The sequence below is a fragment of the Peromyscus leucopus genome, chromosome 6 (genome assembly GCF_004664715.2).
Source record: "Peromyscus leucopus breed LL Stock chromosome 6, UCI_PerLeu_2.1, whole genome shotgun sequence".
NCBI lineage: Eukaryota > Metazoa > Chordata > Mammalia > Rodentia > Cricetidae > Peromyscus > Peromyscus leucopus.
Window position 1 is genome coordinate 66710482 of NC_051068.1, and position 19836 is coordinate 66730317.

Sequence of the window (19836 nt, forward strand, 5' to 3'; positions counted from 1 at the left end):
TTTACCTTCCATCTATATCTACCATGGGTTCTGTCACTTTTTCCCTTAACTGACGTATTAACCCTGAGGCTTCAAGACGCCCTAAAACAAGATGGCGCCTATGGTTGTGCGCATGCTCCTTGACGTCCAACTTCCGCGCTCCGGGGGCGCGCACGTCCGGCGGTGCCGTTGCCTTACTTCCGCTGGTGCGGAGCGGTGTTTCCGCGGAATCGGCCAGCGTCCCAGGGTACTGTGCAGTGAGTGTGTGGTGGGGCGGGAAGAGGCGCGTTAGACCTGGGACTCCGGGCGGAGGCCGGCCAGGACGAGGGGCGTCTGCTCCGAGGCTGGGAGCGCGGAGCGTGAAGGGAATCGGGCCGCAGGGGTGCGGGTGGCGGGGCGGGCTTGGGCAAGTGTTGAGCGCTGAGGAGAGCGCAGCGAGGTGGCCCTCTGACATGTTTTTCCGGACGGCCCCCGCCCCTGAGCGGGGCACGGCCCACGGATGGGCGCTCATTCATTCTGTCGGTCATTCATTCTGTCGGTCTACCTCTTGGTCTCCAAGGGGCGGACTCCTCAAGCTACTGGTGTTGAGGCTCTCGGAGCGATCTCGGCACAGTTCTGACTGAACAGCGCCTGGCTGCTCCCCGTCCCTGAACCTCATGAAGGCACCTGTGAAATACAGGAGTCGCCTAGGTGATTCCCTCTCCCCTCCGTACTCATTTACCACCCTCCGTGACAGGGTCAACGAATATTCTCTCTGGTACTGAGATAAGAACCTGGGCTGTTGTGGTGAGGGCCTCCCTTCATGCCCTAGAGATCGTGAATTGGGGAGGCTCAAGGTTAGCTTTGTAGCTCAAACTCTGAGTCATGGCGACGTTTCCTCCACCCCCACCCCCGAGTTAGGGTTTCTATGTGTAGCATTGGAGCATATACTGGAATGCTCTCTGTAGACCCTGCCGGCCGCGAACTCAAAAGAATCGCCTTGCTTAGTGCTGGGATTAAAGGCGTGCGCCAACACCGCCCGGAGTGAACGTTTTTTTTTTCGAACAGGTGCCCGCTGCCTCGACTCACTGAGATCGCTGCCTCTCTCCATGCTGGATTAAGCGTGTCACCCCCCAGCTTGTTTTAAGCCTGCCTATTTCCTCTAGTTCTGTTGAATGATCTTTCAGACTTGAAGGTTGCCAGTGATGCTTATTCTGTCCTTGGACCTTCTCATGAAAGTAATGTTTTCTGCATAGAAGGATTCATCTAGAGGCTGGGGATGTACTCAGATGGTAGAGTGCTTGCCTTACATGCATAAAGCTCCTGGTTCCCACCTCATAAAACGGGCTGCGGTAGAAGGCCCTGTAAGTGGAGTCAGCAGGATCACAAGTTCAAGGTCTTCCTGAGCTGGATAGCAAGTTGGAAGCCACCCTCTAGTACCTATGTAAATGCTCAGTGCTTGGTGCAAATGCAGTCCAGCATTGTTTAAGAGCACTTTGAGTCCCCCTTTCATTCATTCATCTCTTCAGAGAGAACGGTCACTGCCACTATAGTACCACCTGGTGCAGGATACAGGAGACACCAGTTAAGGATGTCCTTTTCTAAGTTCATATTCTTGAGGATGAAGACAAAGATACTGCAAAGTGATATGTGATGCTGTAAGATTTACTTTTCAGTTTTGGATTACATGTGTCTGTGGGTATTTGAATGTGAGGGCATGTGGCCAGTTCCAGGCTGGCCTAGAACTTACTTGTAGACCAGGCTGTCAGTGAACTCTGACATGCTCCTGCCTCTCTTCCTAGGCTGGGAATAGAGGCCTGCACCATCCCTTCAAGGCTGAGGTATCAGAAGCTTAAGAGATTAAGGTAACATTTAGTTAAGGTAACATACTATCTGGTGTGGCGTCTGAGCTGAGCTACTGTAATCAGTTCTCATCCTCCCCTAAAATTCCTAGGCCTTTGGTGTGAGATACTATGTTCATGGTTTTCCTTGGGGATGGTGAAGTGATAATTGAACAACTGTTATTACTGTTACTCCTACTGAGGTGATAAGGACTTGCCTTGTATTGTTTTAGGATGGAACAGAAGTGGGACTTGTAAAATGTTGCCCTGTAAAAAGAGAAGAGCTACAGTGACAGAGTCTGTGCAGCAGGGGGATGACCAGGAAGGAGATGATTTAGACCTAGAGTCAGCTGTGAAGCCAGAGTCCGACCAGCTGAAAGACTTGGGGTCAGAGTCACCGTCCTGGGGTCCAGGTCATGAGAGTGCCGTGTGCCCGGAGCTGCACTCCATGCATGATGTAGAAAACCAGCTCAGCATGGAGGATCCGTCTCTAAGCTCTAAGATGCTCACCCAGCATGGCAACTTACCGGTTTTGGAAGCTGTTGGTGTAGCCATCCCTCAGGAAATCACACTTCCTTCCTTGGAGTCTTCTCATTCCCTTACTGTACACATGGATCAAGGGAGACTCCCAGCCACGGGCTCAAAGAAAGTGAAGAAAACTGCCTTCCAGCCTGGGCTGATGACCAGAGAAGACCAAGGGGATCATCCTGTCATAGTGGAACCTCCTTCAGGAGAGCCTGGTGAAGAAGTCAAGGCAGAAGGAGGTAAGGGGAAAGGTCTTGGTTGCTTTTCCCATGCCCGTCTAGGTTGAGCATCTCTGGTGTGAAGCTCTAAACTCCAGACTGCTCCACACTTTCCTTTTGGAGTACTGCCCTGGTGCTATGAGTGAGAAACCCCACACTGACCTCAGGTGAGGGGCTGTGTCAGAATGCAGGCCTTCCTTAAGTACTGCATCAGAGCATCTTCAGATGACAGAAGAGAAGGCTGTGCGTGAGAAATGAATGAGTTGCCTGTGTAGGCTTGGGTCCCATCTCTAAGATTTCTCATGAGTGTCCATCTTCATATTGGACCCCGGCACTTCAGAGAAGGGACAGGGAGCTAACCTGGGCCACTTGGTTCTTTTCTTTCCTTGTTTTGAAGCAGGGTCTCTCTGCATAGCCCTGGCTGTCCTAGAACTCACTATTGAGTCCACTCTGGCCCCAAACTCACAGAGCCGCCTGCCTCTTCCTCCCAAGTGCTGGGATAAAAGGCCTTGGCTACTGCCACTGGCTTGTCTTTGCTCTCTGTGTTGCCTTTACAGAGAAGTGTTTCTGGAAGTTAATTGCTGTGGTGTGGACTTGGAACTGGGACTGTTGTGCTCATTAAGCACTAATAGTGAAACTTTTGATTGGATCGAGATTTTCTTTTCTTTCTCTCTCTCTCTCTCTCTCTCTCTCTCTCTCTCTCTCTTTTTTTTTTTTTTTTGAGACAGGGTTTCTCTGTGTAGTTTTGGTGTCTCCTAGATTTCCCTCTGTAGACCAGGCTGGCCTCGAACTCTCAGAGATCTGCCTGGCTGTACCTCCCGAGTGCTGGGATTCAAGGTGTGCACCACCATTGCCTGATTGGGTTGAGATTTTCTTTTCCTCTCCAACTCTGTATTCTCTGCTATCGACCCTCTCTCCATAACAAAAAAAAAAAATTGATGTGTACGTCTATTTTACTTGCATACACACACACACACACACACACACACACACACACACACACACACACACACATGCCCCATGTGCATGCCTGGTGACTGTGGAGGCCAGAGGAGCTTGTCAGAACCTTTGGAACTGACATTATGAATGGCTGTGAGCCACCATGTGGGTTCTCAGAATCAAACCTGGCTTCTCTGTAAGAGCTGCAAGTTCTCTTAATTTCTGAGCCATCTCCCTATCCACCCTCCCCTTTTCACCATGAAGCTTTATTCTACCTTCCTGGAGAGATGAACTATGAATACTCTATTAAGTTGTGTATTCCTGAAGCTGGCCGTGTGAAAGGAAGACGATTGTTTGGACACTGAGGAAGGCTTTCGAGAGATGAAGACCCTGAAGGGTCTTTGGACTGAAGGCTCTGAAGGCTGCATTTGACAGAGTGGATGGCGTGGACCCCTGAGCTAGCAAAAGTTCATGTAGAGATAGTCAAGCAGAGGAAGATGGTGACATCGTATCTCAGAAGAATTAGGCAAAGGTACTCCAAGTGGAGGTTAGGTTCAGTTGCAAAGAGCTTTAATTTTCATGCTGAGGCATCGGAGCATTTCCAGTAGGACCATCTCTTCGTTTGTTTGTGTGCAGTGGCAGATACTGTATTAGGCTTGTGCATGCTGGGCGTGCACTCTGAGTCACGTCCCAGGCCTGGTATTGGTTTCTCTCTTTTTTTTTTTTTTTTTTTTTTTTTTTTTTTTCGAGACAGGTTTCTCTGTGTAGCTTTGCGCTCTGAGCTCACTTGGTGCCCAGCTGCCTCGAATCACAGAGATCGCCTGGCTCTGCTCCGAGTGCTGGTTAGCGTGCCCACCGCTCTCTCTGTCTTTAAACACAGTTTCTTTGGGTTTTTAGAGATGAGATCTTGTGCTGTAGGTCAGCATGGTTTGGAAATCACTTCTCAGCCCTGTCTGTCCTTCAACAAATGTGTCCTTCCTCTACCTTCTGAGTGCTGAAAGTATGATAATTGCATGTTGTGTTACTGTGGGGATCCTCTTTCCCTCTCAGCCTGTTGGCCATCAGTGCGAGAGGGGAAAGAGATAGAAAGGGCAGCAGAAAGCTTAGTAGGCAGCCCGTAAGCGTGAATGGAGACAGCCCTCCCAAAGACAGATTCCGGTGAGTTGTTGGAGCTTATTCCAGATATAAAGAGTATATAGGATTGGAGAGCCTGGGTCAAACCCTAATTTGCATTAAGTGTCAGGCTCCTATCACAAGGCTTTTTACGTGGCAGTATGTTTCTATTTCAGAGCTCCTAGCACAAGTCTTTGCAGGGATCTGTGCCAGGGGTCAAGCAAAAGACGAATCAGCATCTGGTTTAGAGACAGCTTTTGGGTAAGGTCAGTCCTCCAGGCCCAGGGACATTTTCCAGATAAGTGCAGGTAGAGGCAGGAAGTTCTGCCGGAGGGCGGCAGCTCCATGTTGCCAAGATACTGATACAAGCTGCTAGGCCATGGGAGGCTGCCACCTCGACCAGCCAGCCATAATCTGCCAACATGCTACCAGGCTGGATTGGATAAATTTATTTATTTTAGTTTTCAATATTTTCCAAAACGTACATAAATTGTTTATTTCCATATGTGAATTTGAGGCCAGATTGCACAGTAATGCACTATCAGAGGCCAAGGGCTGAGATGTATGGGATATGGGTCAATAGTAGGATTGTTGCTTTACATTTCCATGGCCCTGGATTTGAACCTCAGTGAGGGGTGGAGTGTGTGTGTGATCACTCATAATTGCAACTATTCAAAATAATAGAGTATACGGTTTTGTTTTTTCTCTTTAAATTATGTTTTTTTTTTTTATTCCGACATATGCCAAATAGTTATACGGTGAAATCTCTGTTAATGACTATGAGGAGGGCTAGAGACAAATCTTGAGAGGAAGTTAGTGTTTGGACTGCAGGTGAGGCTCAGTAACACAGTGCTCTGTAGTACCCATCAGTCCTGGGCTCAGCCTCCACCAGTCTGTTTATTTCAGTGCTCAGATCTAGCTAGGCCTCTTGTGTTCTGAGCATGCTCTGATGTGAGCTACAACCCCAGCCCTGCCGTGTTTCTCCCTCTGAGCAAGTGTTGATGTATTCCCTTCTTTCTTTTAAAACATTAGTTTCTATTTACGTTTATCTGTTTTCACTTTCAACATTTACTTTCTGGGCTGATCTAATGTTAGTTAATGTCAGTTATGTTACAGTCTGTTGCGACTGAGCTCTGTTCTACACTTTCCTCTTCTCACTCCTCACTTGACTAGTCTCAATAAAATTTTTTATTTAGTTTTTCGAGACAGGGTTTCCCTGTGTAGCTCTGGCGCCTATCTTGAAACATGCTTTGTAGACCAGGCTGGTCTCAAACTTAGAGATCCCCTTGCCTCTTCCTTCTAAGTGCTTGGATTAAAGGCATGCTCCACCACTACTGGGCTATGAAATCATTTTTATTTTATTTTATTTTTATTTTTTTTAAAAAAGATTTTATTTATTATGTATACAGTGTTCTGCCTGCGTGCCAGAAGAGGGCACCAGATCTCTTTACAGATGGTTGCGAGCCACCATGTGGTTGCTGCGAATTGAACTCAGGACCTCTGGAAGAACAGCCAGTGCTCTTAACCGCTGAGCCATCTCTCCAGCCCCAAGAAATTATTTTTAAAGACAGGTTCTCACTGTATAGTTTTGCTGCCTAGAACTAACTCTGTAGACCAGGCTGGTCTGGAACTCAAAGATCCAACTGCCTCTGCGTTCCCATTGTTGGGTTAAAGGCGTGCCAAACTCTTGATGTTTTTTATTTGTTTGCTTGTGTTTGTTAGAGTTTGAAAATCAAAGGGCAGCTCCCAGAGGTGGTCTTTCTCTGTTTTCCTCTTCATCTGGTTCTCTGTCTCTCTGTCCCTCTTGTGAAACAGTCTCACTTTATCGTCAGATTGGCCTGCAACTCCCTGAGATCCACCTTCTTCTGCCCCCCACAAAGGCATGTGCCACCTAGCATACTCACCTTCTTTCTGCCACAACTCAATTTCTTTTTTTCTCTCTCCTGAACCTCCATATGTAGAGTAGACTGGCCTCTTAATTTATAGTGATCCTCTCAGTGTGACTTCCCAAGTGATAGGATCACAGTCATGCCATAGAATGCCTGTCTTAACAAGTTGATTTTCATGGTTTTTTTTGATAGTATGCATTTAATGAATAATGAATTAATATACCATTTAGTTTTTATTAATGGTATATTAATTCATTTGTTCTGTAAAATTGATTTAGAGTCAGAAATGTTTGTTTTGCTTTTTTTTTTTTTTGAGACCTAATCTTGCTATGTAGGCCAAGTCTTAATATTCTTCTGCTTCAACCTAGGTTCAAGCTAGGGTGATAGCTGTGTACCAGCATGCCCCAGACATTGTTTCCTTTGTACATTTTTTTAACTCAAATATATTTTTATTTATTTATGTTTTAAATTAAGAAAATTTCCATTCATTTTTCATATCAGTCACAGATTACCCTGTCCTCCCTCCTCTCCATCCTACCCCCCTAGTCCACCAGTTAGTGGGACTGGGACCTGTCCCTAGTGCATGAGCTGGCTTTTTGGAACCTAGTGCCTATGGTGAGACACTTTGCGCAGCCTTGGCGTAGGGAGGAGGGGCTTAGACCTGCCTCAGCTGAATGTGCCGGGCTCTGCTGACTCTCCATGGGAGACCTTTGTACAAATCTTTAAATGTTTATGTCTGTCCTAGTTAGTGTTTCTATTGCTGTGAAGAAACCCTCTGACAAACGTAGCTCTTATAAAGGAAGTCTGTGTTGGGGCCTTGCTTACAGTTTCAGAGGGTTCATTATCGTCTTGTTGGGATGTGTGGAGCGTGCATGCCAGCATGGTGCTGTGGCATAGCTGAGATCTTTACATTTCTGATCCACAGGAAGAGAGCCTCTGGGCCTGGCATGGGTTCCTGTGAAACCTCAAAGCCCAGTGACACTCTTCCTCCAACAAGGCTGCACTTCCTAGTCCTTTAAATCCTTCTCAAATATGTCACCAACTGAGGACTAAGCATGCAAATATTTGAGCCTTTGGGGTTCCTTGTCATTAAAACCACTACTGACTTGTATCTGTAAATCAGGTGGATGCCTTATGTATACCTGATTAGAAGAGGGCATTAGATCACCTGCAACTGGATTTCCAGGTGGATGTGAGCTGCAATATGGGTGCTGGGAATTGAATTTGGCCCTCTGCAAGAATAGCCAGTGATCTTAACCTCTGATCCATCTCTTCAGCTCCTACTTTGGATATTTTTATATCTTTTACAGTTGATGAAATCTCATGGTCAACTCTAAATAACTGTCCCTTTGTCATCTAATACCTTCTACCCTATAATGATCTGTTTTTTGGTGTTGTGAATTGAACCCAGAGCAGTCAGTGTACTAGGCTTACTTTCTACCACTGAACTAAATCCCCAATCCATGGTCTCATTTTTCTTAGGAAAACACAGAGTTCAAAGCATATTTGAATTTAAAATGTCATAGCAGTTATCTAGTTCATTCTGTGAATTATAGATGAATAATTTGGATCTCAGTTTTCATTTCATTATTTGTTTTGGAGCCTATCTTGAAGCAAAGGAAAGCCTATGTGTATAGTATGCTTCATGAAGATGTCTAACGTAAAGATCTTAGGAAAAGATGCTGTTCTGCACTAGAAGATGATTAAGAATGGGCGGAGTGTGGAGCAGTGTTTGCGATTCTTCTAGGGAAACTTCAGATGCATTCTGGAGGGGAATTACCTTTGTTGTCATCTGGCAGCCAATTTGCAAAACCAGGAGCCCAGCCTAGGAAACCATTCCAGACAGATAGTTCTGCCCTTCCACAAGAAAAGCCACTCAGAACTCTGGTTCACCAAACTGAGGAAGAGATGGAGGATGGTGAACTCTTTATTCCAATGGGTAGGCTTTCTTTTTCTTTTTAATTAAAACAGAACAAAACAAAAACAGTTGTAGCAGCATTAAAGCAATAGACTGTTGAAGCTTATAATACATATTTAGTGACTGCACACATCAGCTAGCAGATTTCTGTCGGGGTAATGGCAGCATCTGGAGCTCTTCCTAGAGATCAGCCTTGTCTTCCCTTTCAGTTACTAGTTGAACACCTTGGTAGTAAAAATCCTGAATTCTACTAGCATGTGTTCATTCAGCCTCTTTGTCTTCATAAAATGATTGGATTAGATATTTTTGCTTTGGGTGGTTGTTTTCCACTCCGTGTTTTATGTATGAAATTCATTCATACCTCCGAAAATTGTAGGTTGTTCACTTTATTGTTGTTTACTATTCTGTTGTTTGAATATTTTGTTCCATTTTTCTTTTTGTTTTGGAAATTAAACCTAGAACTTTTGTATGTTAGCCTTAAAGCATTTTACCCCTGAGCCATATTACCAGCATTTTAATTTGTTCTTGTATAGGTTATTAGGAGTGTTTGCAAATTATGGTAAGTGGGTGCTGAGCTTTATAGGAAATGTTCAATCTGCAGACATGGTGCTGCATATCTGGGATCCCAGCACTTATTTTTTTGACATAGAGTTTCACGTGGATAGCCAAGGTGTCCCGGAATTTAAGATACTGCTGTCTTAGTTTCCCTTGCATTAAGATTGTCTGTCTGTCTGTCTGTCTGTCTGTCTCTCTCTCTCTCTCTTTTTCTTTCTTTCTCTCTTTCTTCTTTTTTTTTTTTTTTTTTTTTTTTTTTTTTTTCTTCTTTCTCTCTCTCTCTCTCTCTCTCTCTCTCTCTCTCTCTCTCTCTCTCTCTATTTCAGCTCGGGTCTCTCTGATATGTAGCTCTAGCTGTCATGGAACTCACTGTAGACCAGGCTAGCCTCAAACTCACAAAAATCCATGTGCATCTGTCTCCCGAGTACTGGCATTAAACATACAGCTGAGATATAATTTTTTAAAAAAGAGTATTTATTTGTTTGTTTGTTTGTTTATTTGTTTATTCATTCATTTTGAGTAAGGGTGATACTATGTATCACTACCTGGTCTATAACTCATAATGTAGACCAGGCTGACCTTAAACTAGTAAGAGTTTACTCTGTGTGTGTGTGTGTGTGTGTGTGTGTCTTGTGTGCGCGCATGCACCGTATATATGTGGGTGCCTCTGGAGGCCACAAGAGGGCATTGGATGCCTTGGAGCTGGAGTTAGGGTATGGTGGACTGCCACATGTCTGTGTCTGAACTTGGGTGCTCTTTATGAACAAGTGCTGTTAACATTTCAGCCATCTCTCTAGCCCTTAATTTTTTATTTTATTTTTAAATTAAGGGATACAAGTTTTTTGTTTTTTTAATTTTTCAAATAATTATTCATTTTTGTGCATGTACATGTATGTGTGTGGGCACTCTGGCCATGGCATACGTAGGAATTCAGATGACAGTGTATCAGAAGTTATCTTTCTCTGTGTGTAGGTCTTGGGGGTTGAACTCAAACTGTCAGACTTCACAGCAAGTGCCATTACCTGCAGAGTCCCCTTTGTGTCCAATGGGACTTTTTTTTTTAATTGAAGGTGAGTTTATACATTTTTTTCTTTTATTTATTATGCTTTTTATGACCTCTCTCAAGAAATCTTAGCTGGGCAGTGGTGGCACATGCCTTTAATACCAGCACTTGGGAGGCAGAGACAGGTGGAACTCTCGAGACTAGCCTGGTCTACAGAGTAAGATCCAGGACAGGCACCAAAACTACACAGAGAAGTCCTGTCTCCAAAAACCAAAAACCAAAAAAGAAAAAGAAATCTTTACCTACTCTAAGATCACAAAATGTTTTCCCTTGTCTTCTAGAAATTTTACAATTTGAGTTTGTTTTGTGGTAAGAATTAAGGTTCTTGTTTTCAACTGGATGTGGTGAGCAAGCCTTTAATTCCAGGTACTCAAGGCAAATCTCTGTGAATTCAAGGCCAGCCTGGTCTATTTATTAAGACCTTGTTGCAAATAACCAAAATTAACCTCTCTGTGCGATCTGAGCATCACACTCAGCTCATCAGGCCTTCATGGCAATCCCTTACCTATATTATATAATCTTTTGGCGGGGGAGGATCACTGTGTGGTCCAGCTGGACTTGTGGCATGTCTGTGCCTCGTGAAAGCTGGAATTACAAACAAGCACATGTCACCATGCTTGGCCAGTGTATGAGGATCAGAACTTAGACTCCTGAGGAACTTCACGTTTTGTTTGGATTTCTTTAGTTTTCTACTAGCTGTCTTTTGTTTCGCTTCTGTCTGTCTGGGGACCCAACTTTTCACTCTCTTATTTATGGTCCTTAGTTTTTTCCACTCAGACCTTCTTCTTGTCCTTTTTTTTTTTTTGGTTTTTCGAGAAAGGGTTTCTCTGTGTAGCTTTGTGCCTTTCCTGGATCTCACTTGGTAGCCCAGGCTGGCCTCGAACTCACAAAGATCCGCCTGCCTCTGCCTCCCGAGTGCTGGGATTAAAGGCGTGCGCCACCACCGCCCGGCTTGTCTCTTTTTCTTTTTAAAGATTTATTTATTATTATGTATACAGGAGAGGGTGCCAGATCCTATTACAGATGGTTGTGAGCCACCATGTGGATGCTGGGATTTGAACTCAGAAGAGCAGTTAGTGCTCTTAACCTCTGAGCCATCTCTCCAGCCCCCAAGACTACACCTTTCATACTCTATATTGCATTTAGAATTAAATGGAAGAAAATGGGCATGTGAGCTGGGGTGTGGCTTGAGATTAGGGATTGAGAAAGCTAGCATTGACCTTTGTTAGTTATTTGGCGGCACTCTTACCCTGCGAGGAAATGTCACAAAACATGACAGAATCCACTAACAAGAGTTTTATTAAGATAAGAGAGAGAGACAGGTGTGCTCAGGCCTGTTGAAGAGACATGTGCATGAAGAAGGAAGCCGGGAATATGGAATAGCTATTTTGACCCAAAACTGGCTAGGCGGAAGTGTCTAGGTCCACCGGGCTTGGGCAGTCCTGCCCAACTGTGGGGGCGTGTTGTGAATCTACCATCCCTGACTCTTCTTTTTTAAAAGAGAAAAAATTGTGGTTGAGTGGGTATGGGGCGTCGTTTCTCTCAAAGACTGCTTCTGGCTGAATAGTGGGCGTCGGTTGGCTCTTGGGGGAAATGAGGAGGGTAGCTTGTGAAGTCCTGGGATGGTGGTGGGGTTCCTGGAATGAAGTTCTGCCGTTCCCTTGTTCTGCAGCCATCCATCCTTTGTGGTGTGGCTGGGAACCTTTTGTCTGACAAGATACCGGTGACACAGAAAAAGCTTAGAGAAAAAAGAATCATTATTATTTTATTTTTGGAGTTGGCATTTATCTGAGGTAGATCTGGCCTTAGTACTCTGCTTAATTTTTATCTGAGATAAGACTTATTAGAGGTAGTTTATTTAAGGCAGCTGTTTCCTTCATTAGTTTAGCATTTAGGAAACGCAGGTGATCAGTTACTGAGTATTGGACAATGATAGACTGTTGTATTACATTTTCCTTACTGCCTGGATATTTCTGATGGTCCTTTTTGCCTCCAGCTCTGTGTGGCCCTAGTTGGGAAAGGAAGGGGTGATACCTTATTCCTCTGGAACTGGTGACAAGGCAGTGGATCCTGATGTCCTCTGGAGCTTGAGAGTACAAAGCCCTGTTTGTTTTACTGTATATGAAGAGAGATTTTCCTGGGATGGAGGTGAGATAAAAGGTTTTAGGTGAGACAGGTGGACCCAGTGAGGAAAGCCCTCGAGTTTAGCTGCTGTAGGAGTCACAAGAATTACCTTGAAGGGTCCCTTCCACTTAGGGGAAAGGGGTGAAGGGCGCTGGCCTGGAGGGAAGAGAAGAACCTGATCCCTGATGTGGATTGGAGGTGGACAGTTATTGTCACACAGCTGAGGTAATGAACAGCCTGCCTAGGATAGACCTTACGTGACATAAAAGGGGAGTTAACAGGCTATCTGGAACAGTTGCAGGGTTGGATAAAAGACCTGGTGTTAGAACTGGCCTTCCATACATTAGTTCAAATGGAGAAATGAAAAAGGCTTTTTAGGAAGAGCCCTGAGCCTGAGGAGAGCTAGAGGCAATAATCTTATCCAGTCAAGGTGAAGTTCCTGTGACATCTTAGTAAGAATAGTTTTTAAAGACTGGTTGGTACGCTCCACCTTTCCTGAGAATTGAAGGACGGTATGGGATATGAAAATGCCAAGGAATGTTAAGGGCCTTAGCTAGTGTCTGAGAAATCTGAGAGGTGAACTCCAGGCCATTGTCAGACTGAAGAGAAGCAGGAACCCCACACTGAGGAATAATTTCTTGGAGAAGGAGGTCTGCAACTGTCTGAGCCCGCTTATTAGAAACTGGGTATGCCTCCACGAGAGGAGAGGCTGGCAAGGGAAAAGAACTGTTAGAGTCAGTAGAGTGAGTGGCTAGGAGAAGGAGGAGGGGAGCTGCTGACGTGTCTGGGGTGAGGCGAATATGTGGAGCAGAAGAAATGGACGCTCCTACCTTAGCTTGAAGATCCCTCCCCATTAAAGGTACAGGGCAGCTTGGCACCACTAGGAATGTGTGTGTGAGAGGGATGCCTCTGAAAATGCAATTAAGTGGTGGTGTCTGATGAGGTAGGTAAGGCTGTCCCCCAACCCCGACAATAGGGAGACGAGAAGGAGAGGTGGGCCCCCAAAACTCTCTCAGGACAGAGTAGGTAGCTCTGGTGTCCAAAAGGAATGAGATGGGGCGCCCATTTACTTTTATTATTACCCTTGGTTCCCTGTGTGAGATGGGAGTGGCCGGGGCGGAAACCGGGCAGCGTCAGTCCTCGCTGTAGGCTAAGCCTAGAAAGTCAGCCGGGGGGTGGTCTTCATCTGGCGTTCCTATGTCGCTTGGGACATGAGGACAGTCAGCTGACCAGTGGCCCTTTTGGCAACATTTTGGACAAGGCTTTGTCGGTGCCCTTCGTTGGGCGGTGGTGCAAGCCCGGGCCTAATGGCCTTCTTTCCCGCACTTGAAACAGGGACCAGACGGCTTTTGGGGAGCTGGTCAGATAGTATTTTCAGCATCTGGCAGCTCCTTTTATGGGCTTTTTCATCTCTACCATGGTACACCTTAAATGCTGTCGCCAGCACATCTGCCTGTGGGGTCAGAGGGCCGTTCTCTAAATGTTTAAGTTTATCTCTAATGTCGGGGAAGCTCTGAGAGACAAAGTGGGTCATTAGGAGCTGCCTGCCCTCAGGGCTCTCCGTGTTTAAGCTGGTGAACTGAAGTAGAGCCTTGGTGAGCCACTCTAAGAAGTGAGATGGGTTTTCGTCCTTATCCTGAATTATCATTTTTAGTTTTTCATAGTTTACTGGTTTTAGGGCAGCCTTATGGAGGCCTGTCAGGAGACAGGTAATAAACTTATCTCTGGCTAGACAGCCACCCTGGGTGTTACAGTCCCAGTGTGGTTCTTGGTCAGAAACCGCCTCGACTCCCAGAGGGTGTGAGGGGTTAGTCTGGTGAACCTCGTCTGCATGGGTCCTAGCCTGTTCCCATACTCACCTGCACTCCTCAGGAAGTCAATTATTAGAAAGTATCATGTATATATCATGAAAGGTGAGACTATAAGATTGAGTTATATATTGAAAGTGTTTAATAAAGGAAGCAGAATTAGAAGTATAAGAACCCAGCTTACTTTCTATCTGAGAGAGTTCTGCGAGAGAGAATGGAACATGAACTTTAATCAGTCCACCCACACCAGCCACCTCTTGCAAAGGGAGAACAGTGGAAAGGTTTGGATGGCTGGAATCGGGCAATTGAGCAGTTCGAGAATGGGTGGTAGGAGGAGTGAAGGTTGGAGCCAGGGCAGGACCTTGGAATCGGCCACTGCTGAGGGAGGAGCAGCTGCTGCCGAGGAAGAATCGGCTTTAGAGGAAGAAGAATCCAGAAGAGGAGCTAAAGGAACAGTCGCCAGAGGTTGGATAGGTGGAGGTTCGTTAGCAGGATCTAGAGTCAGAGATTCTGGAGTCAGAGAATCCTCTGGTTTAGGCATAGCTAGGAGCATATGAGTAGGAGAGAAGGAATCCAGAAGAGACGGTTTAGCACTGAGAAAGAAGAAAGCTATTATATAGGGTAACTCTTTCCATTTGCCTGTTCGCTGGCAGAAATTAGATAACTCCTGTAAAATATCGGGATCTAAGGAGCCGCTCAGCGGCCATTTTTAAAAAAGAGTCAGGGATGATAGATTCACAACACGCCCCCACAGTTGGGCGGGACTGCACAAGCCTGGCGGACCTAGACACTTCCGCCTAGCCAGTTCCTGGTCAAAATAACCATTTCCGGGTCAAAACGTCTTGTGTGACCAGGACCCCGTGGCTTTGCATGGCTGTGTAAAGCACGCGACATAACCATGTGATCTACGCGCATGAGTGGAATAGCCACATAAACCTGTGTACGCGCAACCCAGCCTTTATAAGCCGGTGCCATATTCCCGGCTTCCTTCTTTATGCACATGTCTCTTTAACAGGCCTGAGCACTTCTGTCTTTCTCTCTTATCTTAATAAAACTCTTGTTAGTGGATTCTGTCATGTTTCGTGACATTTCTTGGCAGGGTAAGAGCGCTGCCAAATAACTAACAACCTTGACAAGTTAATAGGCACCAATCATGTTATTGGAAGGGCCACAAGTTCTTGCCAGAGCTAAGGGTAATGATTGTTTTAGTAAGTAGGAACTCTCCTCAAGCCCCCAAGGGAATGGAGGCCCTTATCTAAGTGCCAGACATTGGAAAAAGGACTTCTTCTGGGATCAGACACTACAATTTAAGATCAGTTTTCATTCCTCAAGGGGATCAGCACTGAGCTGTTCTCTAATTGTGTCCCTTCGTGTCTTAGTCTTTCTATATGAGCCTCTTCCCCTCACATGCTCCCAAAAGGGAAGGTCCGGATGTCTTGCTCTTTTCCAGTATACCATACCATTCTGATTGCTCTATACTTATTAATTAAACTCTTGTCCTTAATGGCCTCAGACTCTGGATCTGGATTGTAGGCATTTCATTCTTGGGATCAGGCCTGTCTAGTAAATCTCTAACTTTGCTGTTTTTGGTATAATTAGGAGAGCACAATGGGATTCCTGGTTCTGTGGCAGATTTTTTTTCCCCAAAGAATAATGTAGATGTAACTGTCTGGGCAACTTCTCAGCTGGTCTTGTTTCCTCAGACTGGAAGCCTCTGTGTCCTCACATTCGAATGGCTCTCAGCTGAACTGCTGCTCAAAAGCCTGAAGCTTAACCAGTCAAATGCTTCTAGTTTCTGGTCCTCAGCCTTATATACCTTTCTACCAACACTTCCTGGGATTAAAGGCTTGCTTTCTGGGATTAAAGGCGTGAGTCACCATGTTTGACTGTATCCTGGAACACATGGATTTCTGCCTCTGGAATGCTAGGATTAAAGGCGTGTGCTGCTAATGCCTATCCTAAGTATCTAGTGGCTTTTCTGTTCTCTGACCCCAGGTAAGTTTATTAAGGTACACAATATTTTGGGGAACACAATACCACCACAGAATAGTTTTGTTTAGAGAGGCTACCGTTGTACACATTTCCATCCTTTACCAAAGCCTGCACAAAATTTCCCAAGGGGAAAGGCATTAATAATGAGAATTATGATGGGTGGTGGCGGCGCAGCCTTTAATTCCAGTGCTGGGGAGGAGAGGCAGGTGAATCTCTGAGTTGGAGGCCAGCCTGGTCTACAGAGTGAGATCCAGGACAGCCAGGGAGACACAGAGAAACTGTCTTGAAAAACAAAAACAAAAAACAAAACAAAACAAAAAAAGTGAGGATGACTAAAAATTAAAGTAAAAAGGTCATGGAGACATGTGGTTTGCAATACTGCAATGCTGAAATGTTGGAACATTGTCAAGCAGCACTGGTCACCATGTGGTCCACGCCACTGGCCTTATTTTGTTTGTTTTGAATGGGGTCTGACCCGATATGTAAATGACAAAAATAATTTTAAAGAGTCTATGTGAGTGAAATTGTAGTATTCTTTCTACTACAAATTATTTCTTCCATAGAATGCTCCAGGGAGCCTTCTGACCTTGGAATTTTCTTTGTAGCAAGGATTTAACCTTACAAATTCAATTTTCTTTTTCAATCTAAAAATTTTTATTTTATTTAATTTAATTTATTTATTTATTTATTTGATTGTTTGTTTTTTTGGGACAGGGTTTCTCTGTCCTTGCTATCCTGGAACTCGATATGTAGACCAGGAACTCACAGAAATCCTCCTGCTTCTACCTCCCAAGTGCTGGGATTAAAGGTGTATGTCATCACCACCCAGCAAAAACTTTATTGATTGTGGGGACATACTTTTATAGAGGTCAGAGGACAAAGTAGAGAGGTGGTTCCTTCCTTCTATCATGTGGGCCCTGGGATGTCATTCAGTTTGTTAGGCTTGGTGACAAGCATTTTCACCCAGTTGAAACATCTCATTGGCCTGAAAATTGAGTTTTTTTAGTAGATAATTGGGTTTTCTTTTCTTTTCTTTTCTTTTTTTTTTTTTTTTAAAGATTTATTTATTTATTATGTATGCAGTGTTCCGTCTGCATGTATCCCTGCAGGCCAGAAGAGGGCACCAGATCTCATTACAGATGGTTGTGAGCCACCATGTGGGTGCTGGGAAATGAACTCAGGACCTTTGGAAGAACAGCCAGTGTTCTTAACCTCTGAGCCATCTCTCCAGCCCTGATAATAGGGTTTTCAATGATCTCTTTTTCCTTTCCATTTTTTTTCTTTTCTCTTTCATTTGAAACATACTTTACTGCATTTTAATGTATTACTGTGTGTGTTTTTTTGTTTTTTTTTTTTGAGTCAAACAGTGCAGGGTCTTTTTACGTTTATGATCAATTGTCAGGTCTCTTTGCAGCACGTCTGTTCACCGACTGACCTATCTCGCTGCTTTTTTTTTTTTTGTTTAGTGTGTGTGTGTGTGTGGTGTGTGTGTGTGTGTGTGTGTGTGTGTGTGTGTGTGTGTGTGTGTGTGAACACAACATGTCTGGAAGTCAGTGGACAGCTTGTAGGCTACAGGGATTGAACTACTCAGGTTGTCAGACTTGGCAGAAAGTGCCATTGCTCACTGAACCACCTTGGAGGCTCCTTTATTAAAGAGAGAGGCGATCTCATTAGGCACTGCAGGTCTGTCAACTTGCTCCACATTCGATAATCTGTTCTCTCCCTTTGCCCCTCTTGTGTTGTAGTTTGCGAAGGGTTTGTCATGGAGCTCAGGCTGGACTGGTCCTTGGTCTGTGGCTGAGGAGGATAGTTATGGCCCTGCTTCTGCCTCCTGAGTGTTGAGGTTACAGACGTGTGTCACTGCCCCTTGCTTCCTGTGGTTCTGGTGAATCTGAGGCAGGGCTTCCTGCGTGCAAGGCACACTACCATCTGAGCCGTATGCACAGCCCAGTCCAGCTCTTCTTGAGTGACCTTTGACTGCTGATGTCTCTCAAGATGTTTCTATTTCAGTTAATTTACTCAAGTTTATTGACACAGAATTACTCGCAATAGTCTTTTCTTTTCCCAGTGTTAGGATTGAACCCAGAGCGTCAAGCATTTGAGCATTCTGGCAGGAGCCCCACTCCCTGGCTGCTCCCAGGCTCTCTGTAAATGTCTGTGAGACCTGTAATGAAGTCTGTTCTTTCGTTCCTCATTCTGATCCTTTGTCTTTGTACTCTTGGAAGTGTTAGAAGTCCTTTTGCTGAGCCTTCTCTCTCTCTCTCTCTCTCTCTCTCTCTCTCTCTCTCTCTCTCTCTTTAAACATATTGTCACTGTGTAGTACTGGCTGTCTTCAACTCACCAAGGTCTGCCTGCCTCTGCCTCCCAAGGGCAAGGGCTGGGATCAAAACTGCTGAGACTTTCACTTTTTTTCCCTTTGGTTGAGGCTGGGTTTCTCTGTGTAGCCCTGGCTGTCCTGCAACTCACTATGTAGACCAGGCTGGCTTTGATCTCAGCGATCCACCTGTGTCTGTCCCCCTAGTGATGACACTGAAGGAGTTCACGACCATGTCCAGCCTAGTGTTATCTGTTATGACCAGTACCATAGTACTGTTACCAGCTCCATAATAAACCACCATTGCTACATCATGGTGTGTGGTTTTCAAAGTCAGACAGCAGGCAGGTTGGTTTCCTTCCACTGTTGGTTTAGGGTGGAGTTCCTAGAGAAGTTGTTCTGGAGATTCTGGTGACGTTCTTCTTGGTGTATTTGCAGAAGAACAAGAGAATGAAGAAAGTGATAAAAGGAAAAAAGCCAAAAAGGGTACCAAGAGGAAACGAGATGGAAAGGGCCATGAACAAGGGACAGTGTCACATGACCTGAAACTGGATGACGTTCTCGATCGTACCTTAGAGGATGGTGCTAAGCAGCACAATCTGACAGCAGTCAATGTACGGAATATCCTGCACGTGAGTAGCCGTGGGCAGCTGTGTAGTCAGCCTAGAATCTTCCCAGTGAGTACAAATAAGTTGACCTATAAGTCCCTTGACTCCTGGTACTGAATTAGCAATTTTGTCAGTTAAGTGTGACAAAATGTTTTATATCTAAGGATAACGTTCTCTTTGCGCTCAGTACAAGTGAGAAGTCTGAACAGGTGTTGAGAAGATGAACTACCTGTACTTCCTTCCACTGGTTTGATCAATAAGATTCCTAGTCAGCAAAGCATCCATAGTAGTTAGTAGTGTTTTGTCTATTATGTGTGAAGACTGCCTTTGAGAGCTAGCAGACTATTTGCTTAGCAGACACAACAGGCAAGGTTAAAAAAAAAAATGCCTCTGATACATAGTTCTCTTCCAACTCTGACCTGGGCCTGCAGATTTTCTGTCCCAGTAGCAGGTAATGAACAGGGCCATTTGCCGCAACACTGTTTCAAGGCTTGCCTCTGCCTTCTTTATCTTTAGTTGCTTTTGTTGAGCTCAGTTTGAGGATCTAGCTTCTGCTAATCTTCCACAAAGGTCTAGTGGCAATTCCGTAGAGATGAATATTGTCCAGATGACAAATCTCATGGCATAAGTGGGCTTTTTCTCCCTCTTCCAGGAAGTCATCACAAATGAACACGTTGTAGCCATGATGAAAGCTGCCATCAGTGAGACAGAAGACATGCCATTGTTTGTGAGTAGTCCCCCGTCACTCTTTCCATGTCGTGGGAACTTTGCAACGTGGGAGATCATGTGGAGTTTGCAAGGAACTTGGCACATCTCAGACTGGAAAATTCCCATGGCGATGTTTATTGACTACTTTCTTCCTGTGTCTCCCTTGTTAGGAGCCTAAGATGACTCGCTCTAAGCTGAAGGAAGTGGTGGAGAAAGGAGTGGTATGTGTTCTGAGTCTCTTTATCTGGGGAAACAGAATCCCG

The 19836-nt window shown here is 45.0% G+C and overlaps 1 protein-coding gene across 1 annotated transcript in view; it reads left to right on the forward strand.

Annotated features, from left to right (window-relative positions):
• Positions 1-374: 374 nt before the first annotated feature.
• LOC114707902 (GON-4-like protein) overlaps positions 375-19836 on the forward strand; it is a 66281-nt gene continuing 46819 nt past the window's right edge. The window contains 6 exon segments of the mRNA XM_037206774.1: positions 375-669; positions 2033-2563; positions 8231-8422; positions 18696-18889; positions 19518-19592; positions 19744-19794. Coding sequence (XP_037062669.1) covers positions 636-669; positions 2033-2563; positions 8231-8422; positions 18696-18889; positions 19518-19592; positions 19744-19794 — 1077 coding nt within the window. The 5' untranslated portion in view covers positions 375-635.